This window comes from Anomaloglossus baeobatrachus, chromosome 7 (assembly GCF_048569485.1).
Source record: "Anomaloglossus baeobatrachus isolate aAnoBae1 chromosome 7, aAnoBae1.hap1, whole genome shotgun sequence".
Lineage (NCBI taxonomy): Eukaryota > Metazoa > Chordata > Amphibia > Anura > Aromobatidae > Anomaloglossus > Anomaloglossus baeobatrachus.
The window spans coordinates 310376502-310388073 of record NC_134359.1 but is presented as its reverse complement, the minus strand read 5'-3'; the positions used below and the strand labels follow the sequence as shown (position 1 = coordinate 310388073).

The 11572-nt window shown below is 51.4% G+C and overlaps 1 protein-coding gene across 1 annotated transcript in view; it reads right to left on the bottom strand.

Moving 5' to 3' along the window:
- Positions 1–337: 337 nt before the first annotated feature.
- The window catches only part of FBRS (fibrosin), a 50822-nt gene continuing 39587 nt past the window's right edge, over positions 338–11572 (bottom strand). Inside the window, exons 10-19 of the mRNA XM_075319670.1 lie at positions 4526–4579; positions 4050–4145; positions 3903–3968; positions 3628–3651; positions 3366–3437; positions 2283–2376; positions 2139–2207; positions 1642–1725; positions 1347–1527; positions 338–1272 (exon numbers count right to left, since the gene is read on the bottom strand). Coding sequence (XP_075175785.1) covers positions 630–1272; positions 1347–1527; positions 1642–1725; positions 2139–2207; positions 2283–2376; positions 3366–3437; positions 3628–3651; positions 3903–3968; positions 4050–4145; positions 4526–4579 — 1383 coding nt within the window. The 3' untranslated portion in view covers positions 338–629. The remainder of the gene's footprint in view (positions 1273–1346; positions 1528–1641; positions 1726–2138; positions 2208–2282; positions 2377–3365; positions 3438–3627; positions 3652–3902; positions 3969–4049; positions 4146–4525; positions 4580–11572) is intronic.

The window sequence follows — 11572 nt, the reverse complement described above, 5'->3', positions numbered from 1 at the left end:
CGGCTTCCTCTGCCTGCTTTTAGTCATGACTTTCTGCACCATCAGTCTACCTCGATACGGTGACGACCAATCCTATACCGAAAGGAGAGCCGTCTGCGCGGCTTCCTCCGCCTGCTGTTGGTGTAGAAGATCCTAACTATCAGTCCACCTCGATACGGTGACGACCTTACCTATATGTAAGGGAGAGACGTCTGCGCGGCTTCCTCCACCTGCTGTTAGTCATGACTTTCTGCACCATCAGTCCATGGAGAACCTCCTCAATGGTGCCTATACTCCATCAGTAATACACAACCTCTACAGCAATGTTTTATTTGTGTGGAGGTAACACAAAACTGCAGTCAACTTTAAAGTTAGGGTTTGAAGATTGTGACTCTCAGTAACAGTGAATGTCCTCTGGAAAACGTGACAATTGTAGACAGTTGTGGAGAAAAGCTTTATTAATGTCACAGTTACTGTTCACTTCTGAGCCCTGCAGAGTCCCAAATCAGGAAAACCTGGAACAGGAATGGTCACTAAGAGACAGTGTGTAAAATCACATTATAACCCCCCCACCACCCCAAAAAAATGTACAAAAGCCCAGGACATCAGGGAAAATATATAAATATGTACAAGGATGGACTCCAGCAATTCTATCTACAGTCCCTGTCTTTGAAGAAGTCCCTATGCGGAGGGGATCCGGGCCGTGTTGTAGAGATTAGGGGAGGAGGGGCACTCAGGAGGTTGATTGGAGGGGTTTTGGTAAGAAGTCTAGGCCCAGGGTGGGGGTACAGCGCACTCAACATTGATGGAGCAGCAGGCTGCATGCTGACATGGGAAGGCAGACCATAAATACGCGCCCGTTCAAAGTCTTCTCGCAGAATATGAGCCCGCTCTTCTCGCTGCTCATAAAGGCGTTGTGGAGGAGTAGGAGGAAGGCGAAGAGGAGATGGATCCGCTCTACGGTACACATCTCTCCATGCTTCCAGTGCATTGGGATACTGCTCTGCCAGAAAAGCCCCACGAAGCCGTTCAAAGGGGGGAGATGGATGAGGCAAATGAAGCCCAGACAGCGGGGAGCGCACAACTTCAAAGGTGAGTAGCTCTGGCTCCTCCTTCACTTTCACTTTAGCGGGATGGTCCGGCGTCAGGCGAGGCTTGGTGTCAGAGCTGCTTCCTGGCCTAATTGCAACATAAGGAGACAGAGTACGAGCCGAACAATGCTCCTCATTTCCAGGCAAACGTGGGGTTGTAAGAGGCGATGCCCGAGGTGTCAGGTGGGAATACAGAAGATCCCTGTGAGGAAATATACAATTAACGTGCATGCTTAATGACAGGTTACACAGAGAAAGCTCTGAGCATGTCCTTACCGGTCCTTCTCATCCTTTATGTGTGGACCGCGTGGGTCCATGTCCCCAACTTTGCCACAGAGCTGAGAGGGAGGTGGCGGGAAGGCTGGTGGAGTGCGATGCAATCGGTTCCAATGCTCGTGGGGACTGGGGTAACAGTGCGCGGCAGGGGCTTCCTTCTGGTTAAATAGCATTGAAGAATCTAAACCAAATTTACATCATTTTCTTTTAGAAGGACCAAGTACTGGACAAGTCACAAAATAATCCAAGCTGGACCACCACAATACATAGCCGATGAAGGTTCATTCACACTTACTGAAAGAGGGGTTTCCCAGTCCTCCAAAAGCACCATTTGTCAAGGAGGCGAGAGCAGATAATCCAGGAGCCCTTAAGAAAGGATCTGGGGGGGTAAGAAAAAAAAGTGGGTCAGGGCTCTCCAGATGATGTTAAGCCTCCTGTGCACAGACCAGTTGGTCCAAGAGCTAACATATATGTAGCATGGCAGAACCCAGACTTTACCCTCCATGAATGACTATGTGCTGAACCTTCTACCACCACGGCAATCAAACATCCCAGGACCTAAACGGGACCATTTCATCATTGGCAAATGCAGCGTCTTTTTAGAAACATTGAGTTTAATGACACTGAATCCTCAGCCCTACACGAGCGACATACTGAAGAATGAAATGACGCTTTGTCAACTGATTCACGAACCAAAAAACGTGCGGCAAGTTAGACTGACAGGATGGCGACATTGGTCCTAATGTAGGAAAAAAGGTGTTTATCCAAATCATTGTTGTAGATAGAACTCACCAGATGGTGCAGCCTGTGACAGAAACGTGGCTGAAGGAGCGACCTGGAACTGTGCAGGGGTGTGAGCACCTTAAAGAACCGAGAATGTGAGGATAAGAGCGAGAAAGATCCACACAAACTACACAGTACCAGAAAACTAATTACCCGCCATGAGAGAGGAGGGTCGGGGACCGAGTCCTGAGTTCAAGCAGAGGAGGTCACTACGTAATTCAGGCTTGTGATGATTTCCATGTGCAAGCTGCGATGAGACAAGAAAAGTCCCGCGTGAAATGAGAACAGACATTCATGGTGACATGTCCTAATCACAGAGGGGGTGCAAAACACAGTCATCAATGAGCCAAGGTATTAGAAGAAATTATGGAGAGGGAAGCATCACAGGCCCTTATATTCCAGCCCCCATCACCCCTAGGATTTATTTTCTCAGATTAGGAGAACACCAAAGAATTACCACAAAACAATAGGAGCCTCTCACAGATAAACCAGAAGCCGATACTAGAGATGATGCAGATGAAAGCCATGAGGCCAATGTTCTACACGAGCAGCAAATGAGCAAACCTACCCACCGCAGAGCGGCCATCGCACCATCAGAGGAGCAGACCACGAGGAGAAGTGGTCAGGTCCTCCTGGTGTGAGGTCGCCTCAATACAGTCTTCGTTATCGTGCCCATTATTTCCAGATACTTCAGAACAAGAATTAGATTTCCCCTTTCATAGAGGTTGTCCACTAAAAGACCAGCTTCTTATACAATATTCCCCTGATACTCTCCTCCCGCATCGGCACTGCTCCAGTGATGTCGGCACTAGCTTTCTCAAGGCTCGTATGACTCATTGGCATAAACATGTCATTGATGGGCTTCTTTATGTGTACCTCCTGCAGAGGAGCGGCCAAAGTGTGAGACGTACAGGACATTGGTGGCTGCTGACTGGCTGCAGCGCTCACATGGCATAACGATGTCACACGAGCATTCGGACATGAAGTGGCGACGCAGCAGGTGCGGATCTAATCTGTTGATTTTGCACTGGGGAATATAGCATTGAAGAAGCGGTTGGTCAAGAAATGAACAACCCCATTAACTACTTGCAGACCAGCCAGCAATTGGTGGGAGAATCTGGCCACCAACTAGGTGTCTGTGTGTGAAGAGAATGATGGAGCACAGGAAGGAAATGACCCTTATTTGCCATCATTAAACTCCCAAACAAATTCATCCTCAAACAGATGAGACTATACCTTCATCCTCTCCTGATGGCGTAGGATCATATATGCCACACGGACATGCATCGCACACCAGCGCCCCGACCTCTGCAACAGAAACACATGGGCAGAAATAAAACAGTCTGCCCTTCACAGACCGGACCCCACGGTCCGCAGCAGTCGCAGACTAGAGTCTACCACCTCCATGCGGAAAGAAATCCAGGGCCTGTGGGGCAGGGACACAGCGACTTCTACATGTAGACGCCCCCCACAGACACAGACACACACACACACTTACCCTTGGCTTGAATTGTTCAGTCATCTGAAATAAAAGAAAATATTTGAAATGCCTGGATGATCACAAACACCGGGTTTGGCCAACATGTCCTTCAGAAGGACCGTGAAGGCTCCTCACAAGACGAAAGTCATTGTATAGCTCGTCTCACAACACCATTGACATCACATATAGTTCAGAGTCACGCCCATCGTCATCCCACCCAGCATGTGTTCCCCACTCAACAGACATCAGACCCCGCACCGCCTAGTCTCCTCTCGGCCATTTTGATTTCTTACCTGAGGAGCTTTGTGGGGCAGTGGTGTAGGCACAGAGCATCGCGAGGCCAGCTCAGAACTTGTGCCCTGTAATCAATGTGGAAGTCAGTATTGCCGGAGATAAACTGGACACAGAGGACACATCCACTGGCAAAATAATCCGCTCACCTTGGGCTGAAATGCTCCCTGTAGAGACCCAAAAGAGACGCTAGGAGGTAGAACTGCGGGTAGTGCACTAATCACTGGAGAAAACGGAGGAAAAAACTGGAAAAAAAGCAACAAAAAAACTGTGATGAGAATCCGCAGACTAAATGAAGGTGACAATGTTAAAAGGGGCGAGGAGAAACACAGCACCGCATGTAGGGAGGGTCACAGAGAACCGACATTTCCAGAAGCCACATACAGCCGACAGTGAAAGGCAAAACAGGGAGATCGGAGGAAGAGGAAGAAAGGCAAAACAGGGAGACCGGAGGAAGAGGAAGAAAGGCAAAAAACAGGGAGAACGGAGAAAGAGGAAGAAAGGCAAAACAGGGAGAACGGAGGAAGAGGAAGAAAGGCAAAACAGGGAGAACAAAGGAAGAGGAAGAAGAGGAAGAAGAGGAAGAGGAGAAAGAGGAAGAGGAGGAAGAGGAGGAGGAGCTTACAGAGCTCGGATTCTGTCTGTACAGATTTTCTATTTTATCCGGATATTTTTCATACTGTAAAGAAAATGAAATAAAAGTGATTAGGAGATTGGATATGGAGCGTTCAGCACACAGAGGTCATGAAAATATCACATAAATGTGATGAGAAGGATGGAGACCGAGGCACAGATTACATCTGTGCCAAATCTGCACCAAACTACAGAGCCCAGGACACAGCACAATCTGTGCCAAACTACAGAGCCTAGGAAAATCTTCCCCAAACTACAGAGCCCAGGACACAGCACAATCTGTGCCAAACTACAGAGCCTAAGACACAACGAAGGGAATTTTGTTACTTACCGTAAATTCCTTTTCTTCGGCGCTCCATTGGGAGACCCAGACGATTGGGTGTATAGCTACTGCCTCCGGAGGCCACACAAAGCATTACACTAAAAAGTGTAAGGCCCCTCCCCTTCTGGCTATGCACCCCCAGTGGGATCACTGGCTCACCAGTTTTCTGCTTTGTGCGAAGGAGGTCAGACATCCACGCATAGCTCCACTGTTTAGTCAGCAGTAGCTGCTGACTATATCGGATGGAAGAAAAGAGGGCCCATACTAGGGCCCCCAGCATGCTCCCTTCTCACCCCACTTGTGGTTTGTAAGGTTGAGGTACCTATTGCTGGTACGGCGGCTGGAGCCCACATGCTGTTTTTCTTCCACATCCCCCTGAGGGGCTCTGAGGAAGTGGGATCTTACCGGCCCCAAAGCCCTGAGGCCGGGCTCCATCCACAGACCCATTGAACCTGCTGGATACGGAGCTGGGTACCGTTCAGGGACATGGCCCTGCACCATTCAGGTACTCTGTGTCCCCGTACACACAGGCACAGCACACTCCAGACTTGCTGGGTGTGCTAGTGCGCCGGGGACAGTAAAGGGTTACAGTCACTACAGCCTAGCTGAGTGACTTTATGTATGGGGAACTACCGCGCCGGACGCTCCGGGAGCGGCGGCGCGGCTGGGACTTGTAGTGCGCCGGGGACTTAGCGCCGACCGCGCTTTTACGGCGGCGGCGCTTATAAATCCAGTCCCCGGCTTTTGCGGCCTAGCTCCGCTTCGTTCCCGCCCCCACCCTGTCAATCAGGGTAGGGGAGAGACGCTGTACAATCAGCAGCGCCGAGGGCTGGAGCCTTATTTACATGCTCCAGCCCTCTCACTGGACACTGTGGGACGCCGGTTTCCCGCTCTGACTTGGGGGCACGCCCACGGCCCGCCCCTACTCACACGAGCGGGAGAAGGACGCCGGCAGCCATTCCTGCAGTCCGAGCTGAGAGATCGGACTCTGGGCGACCAGGCACAGGACTAGGGCGACCACACACCCGCTTATAGGCGGGCGGTAAGCGGCACCTGAAGTGCTGACCCCACTAAATACCGCAGTTGTCCATTTGTATTTTTATGCTTACACTGCATAGGTCGCTATTTTTGGCTATATGCCCTCTTAGATGGCGACACATCAGCAGCAGGAAAGCAGGGGTGCTAAGGCACAGGCTTTCTATGCTGCTTGTATTGCATGTACTGAAGTGTTCATGTGTATTTATGCTTGTATGCTATACACTGCACTGTACAGTCGCTAGTCTGGGCTATTTTCGCCTAGAATGACTAGACAACCGCAGCAGAAAAGCAGGGGTGCTGAGGCACAGGTTTTCTCTATGCTGCTTGTATTGCAGGGGTTGCAGTGTTCATTTGTACTTATGCTTGTATGCTATACATTGCACTGTATGGTCGATATTCTGGGCTATATTCCCCTAGATGGCTAGTCTACAGCAGCAGAAAAGCAGGGGTGCCAAGGCACAGGCTTTCTATGCTGCTTGTATTGCATGTGCTGCAGTGTTCATTGTACTTTATGCTTGTATGCTATACATTGCATTGTACGGTCGCCATTCTTGGCTATGTCCTAGATGGCTAGTCGGCAGCAGCATATAAGCAACTCGGGCTTTCGATGCTGTTTTTACTGCATGTGATACTGTTCCACGGCACTGAACCCCATTGTGTGCAATGCTCCCCTGGAGCACTTGGTCAGCCGGGGTCTCTACTAGACGTGGCCAAAGGAACCACCTGTCAACCCTGTCCAAGGACAGGGATGGAGTTGCAATGGGATAGAGACTTGCAGTCCGGACAGGCCATGGGCAATCTGGATCATTGCTCCCTGGCCACCCTCATTGGGAATAAAATCGGGCTCCGGGGGGGGTCCCAGGAGGCTCTCTGTATGATAAGGCAGACGTAGCTGATCAGGACTTTGATCCTGACAACGCTCTCAATCCGGATACACCGGATGGTGACGCCATAAGGAATGATCCTATAGCGTCCATCAATGGAATGTTGGATCTTTCTCCCTCAGCTCCCCCAGCGGAGGAAACAGCAGGAGAAGTCCCATTTCAGTAGCTCAAACGTAGATTGAGTATTTTTCTGGCCACGCTGACTTCAGAGAAGCAGTCCAGGAACACCACGCTTACCAGATAAGCGTTTTCTCCAAACGTATTAAGGATACACGTTATCCTTTTCCCCTGACGTGGTCAAGCGTGGGACCCAGGGTCCAAAGGTGGATTCTCCAATCTCCAGGCTTGCGGCTAGAGCTATAGTTGCAGTGGAGATGGGACTTCACTTAAAGATGCCAGACAGATGGACTCTGGTTGAAATCTGTCTATGAGGCTATCGGCGTGTCGGTTGCTCCGGCATTTACAGCCGTATGGGCACCCTAAGCTTTTCAGCTGTTCTTGCACAGCTGGTCTTGAGCATATGTACATTTGTGCCGCAGGGGCGTCCGTAACCTCGCAATGTCTGCATTGCGACTTACCCTATTAATGCTGTCCTGGAAGGACAGTCGAGGTTTCGGTCCTTCCCAAGCTCGGGCAGGTCCCAATTGTCCTCGTCCAAAGGAGCTGAAAAGCCTCAGAGGGGCTCAGTTTCCGGGGGCTCAATCACGCCCAAGGAAGGCAGCCGGAGGAACCGCTACCAAGGCGGTCTCCTTATGACTCTCAGCTCTCTCATCTCTCCGCATCCGCGGTTGATGGCAGACTCGCTCGCCTTTGCGACATTTAGCTGCCACAGGTCACAGACCGGTGGGTGAGGGACATTGTGCCCACGTGCACAGGACAGGGTTCTGTTCTCGTCCTCCGACTCGATTCTTCAGAACGTCCCCACCGAGCCGATGCTCTTCTGCAGGCAGAAGGAGTGGTAATCCCTGTTCCTCTTCAGGAACAAGACACGGTTTTCCTCCAATCTGGTTGTGGTGCCAAAAAAGGATGGCTCTTTCCGTTCCGTTCTGGACCTAAAACTGCTCAACAAGCACGTGGAGGCCAGGCGGTTCCGGATGAAACCCTCCGCTCCGTCATTGCCTCAATGTCTCAAGGATATTTCCTAGCATCAATAACTCCACGTGCCGATTGCTACAGAGCACCAATGTTTTCTACGTTTCGTGATGGGAGACGACCATCTTCAGTTCGTAGCTCTGCCATTCGGTCTGGCGACAGCCCCACGGGTGTTCACCAAGGTCATGGCGGCAGTGGTAGCAGTCTTGCTCTCACAGGGAGTGATCCCTTACTTGGACGATCTACTTGTCAAGGCACCCTCTCAAGAGGCATGCCAACTCAGCCTGAATGTTGCGCTGGAGACTCTCCAGACGTTCGGGTGGATCATCGACTTCTCAAAGTCAAACCTGTCACCGACCCAATCACTAACGTATCTTGGCATGGTGTTTCATACCCTCTCAGCGCTAGTGAAGCTTCCGCTGGACAAGCAGCGGTCACTACAGACTGGGGTGCAGACTCTCCGTCAAGGTCAGTCGCACTCCTTAAGACGCCTCATGCACTTCCTCGGGAAGTTGGTGGCGGCAATGGAGGCGGTTCCGTTTGCGCAGTTTCATCTGCGTCCTCTTATTGGGACATTCTCCGCCAATGGGACGGGAAGTCAACATCCCTGAACAGGAAAGTATCCTTTTCACAGAAGGACTCTCTGCAATGGTGGCTTCTTCCCACCTCATTATCACAGGGAAGATCCTTCCTACCACCGTCTTGGGCGGTAGTCACGACAGACGCGAGTCTGTCAGGGTGGGGAGCAGTTTTTCTCCACCACAGGGCTCAGAGTACGTGGACTCAGCAGGAGTCCACCCTTCAGATCCATGTTCTGGAAATCAGAGCAGTGTATCTTGCCCTACTAGCCTTCCAGCAGTGGCTGGAAGGAAAGCAGATCCGACTTCAGTCGGACAACTCCACAGCGGTGGCATACATCAATCTCCAAGGAGGGACACGCAGTCGGCAAGCCTTCCAGGAAGTCCGGCGGATTCTGATGTGGGTGGAAGCCACGGCCTCCACCGTATCCGCAGTTCACATCCCCGGCGTAGAAAACTGGGAAGCAGACTTCCTCAGCCGCCAGGGCATGGACGCAGGGGAATGGTCCCTTCACCCGGACGTGTTTCAGGAAATCTGTAGCCGCTGGGGAAGGCCGGACGTCGACCTAATGGCGTCCAGGCACAACAACAAGGTCCCAACCTTCATAGCACGGTCTCGCGATCACAGAGCTCTGGCGGCAGACGCCTTAGTGCAAGATTGGTCGCAGTTCCGGCTCCCTTATATGTTTCCACCTCTGGCACTCTTGCCCAGAGTGCTACGCAAGATCAGATCCGACTGCAGCCGCGTCATACTCGTTGCCCCAGACTGGCCAAGGAGGGCGTGGTATCCGGATCTGTGGCATCTCACGGTCGGCCAACCGTCGGCACTACCAGACCGACCAGACTTACTGTCCCAAGGGCCGTTTTTCCATCGGAATTCTGCGGCCTTGAACCTGACTGTGTGGCCATTGAGTCCTGGATCCTAGGGTCTTCAGGATTATCCCAAGGGGTCGTTGCCACCATGAGACAGGCTAGGAAGCCCACGTCCGCTAAGATCTACCACAGAACGTGGAGCATATTCTTATCCTGGTGCTCTGCTCAGGGAATGTCTCCCTGGCCTTTTTGCATTGCCTACCTTTCTTTCTTTCCTGCAATCTGGGTTAGAAAAAGGTTTGTCGCTCGGCTCCCTTAAATGGCAAGTCTCGGCGCTATCCGTCTTTTTTCAAAAGCGTCTAGCACGACTTCCTAAGGTGCGCACGTTCCGGCAGGGGGTTTGTCATATTGTACCCCCGTACAAGCGGCCGTTAGATCCATGGGATCTGAACAGGGTACTAGTTGCCCTCCAGAAGCCGCCCTTCGAGCCTCTGAGGGAGGTTTCACTTTCTAGACTATCACAGAAAGTGGCTTTTCTGGTAGCGATCACATCTCTTCGGAGAGTGTCTGAGCTAGCAGCGCTGTCATCCAAGGCTCCTTTCCTGGTCTTCCACCAGGACAAGGTAGTGCTGCGCCCCATTCAGGAGTTTCTCCCGAAGGTGGTATCCTCTTTTCATCTTAATCAGGATATCTCTTTGCCTTCTTTTTGTCCTCATGCAGTTCATCGGTATGAGAAGAATTTACATTTGTTAGATCTGGTGAGAGCACTCAGAATCTACATTTCCCGCACGGCGCCCCTGCGCCGCTCCGATGCACTCTTTGTCCTTGTCGCTGGTAAGCGCAAAGGGTCGCAGGCTTCCAAAGCCACCCTGGCTCGATGGATCAAAGAACCAATTCTTGAAGCCTACCGTTCTGCTGGGCTTCCGGTTCCATCAGGGCTGAAGGCCCATTCTACCAGAGCCGTGGGTGCGTCCTGGGCATTGCGACACCAGGCTACGGCTCAACAGGTGTGCCAGGCAGCTACCTGGTCGAGTCTGCACACTTTCACCAAACATTATCAGGTGCATACCTATGCTTCGGCATACGCCAGCCTAGGTAGACGAGTCTTGCAGGCGGCAGTTGCCTCCCCGTAGGGGAGGGCTGTCTTCGCAGCTCTAACATAAGGTATTTCTTTACCCACCCAGGGACAGCTTTTGGACGTCCCAATCGTCTGGGTCTCCCAATGGAGCGCCGAAGAAGAAGGGAATTTTGTTACTTACCGTAAATTCCTTTTCTTCTAGCTCCTATTGGGAGACCCAGCACCCGCCCTGTTGTCCTTCGGGATTTTTGGGTTTTTTCGGGTACACATGTTGTTCATGTTGAACGGTTTTTCAGTTCTCCGATGTTACTCGGAGTGAATTTGTTTAACCAAGTTATTGGCTTTCCTCCTTCTTGCTTTTGCACTAAAACTGGTGAGCCAGTGATCCCACTGGGGGTGTATAGCCAGAAGGGGAGGGGCCTTACACTTTTTAGTGTAATGCTTTGTGTGGCCTCCGGAGGCAGTAGCTATACACCCAATCGTCTGGGTCTCCCAATAGGAGCTAGAAGAAAAGGAATTTACGGTAAGTAACAAAATTCCCTTCTTCTTCTAGCTCCAATTGGGAGACCCAGACGATTGGGTGTATAGCTACTGCCTCCGGAGGCCACACAAAGTATTACACTAAAAAGTGTAAGGCCCCTCCCCTTCTGCATATACACCCCCCGTGGATCACGGGCTGCTTCAGTTTTAGTGCAAAAGCAAGAAGGAGGAAAGCCAATAACTGGTTAAACAATTCAATCCGAAGGAACATCGGAGAACTGAAACCATTCAACATGAACAACATGTGTACCCGAACAACCAAAAAATCCCGAAGGAACAGGGGCGGGTGCTGGGTCTCCCAATTGGAGCTAGAAGAAAAGGAATTTACGGTAAGTAACAAAATTCCCTTCTTCTTCGGCGCTCCATTGGGAGACCCAGACGATTGGGACGTCCAAAAGCAGTCCCTGGGTGGGTAAATTAATACCTCAATTTTGGACTGTAAAAACAGCCCTTCCCTACATGGAGGCATCCGCCGCCTGCAGGACTCTTCTACTTAGGCTGGCATCCGCCTAAGCGTAGGCATGCACCTGAGAACGCTTGGTGAAGGTGTGCAGACTCGCCCAGGTAGCCGCCTGGCACACCTGCTGAGCCGTAGCCTGGTGCCGTAATGTCCAGGACGCACCCACGGCTCTGGTAGAATGGGCCTTCAGCCCTGATGGAACCGGAAGCCCAGCAGAACGGTAGGCTTCAAGAA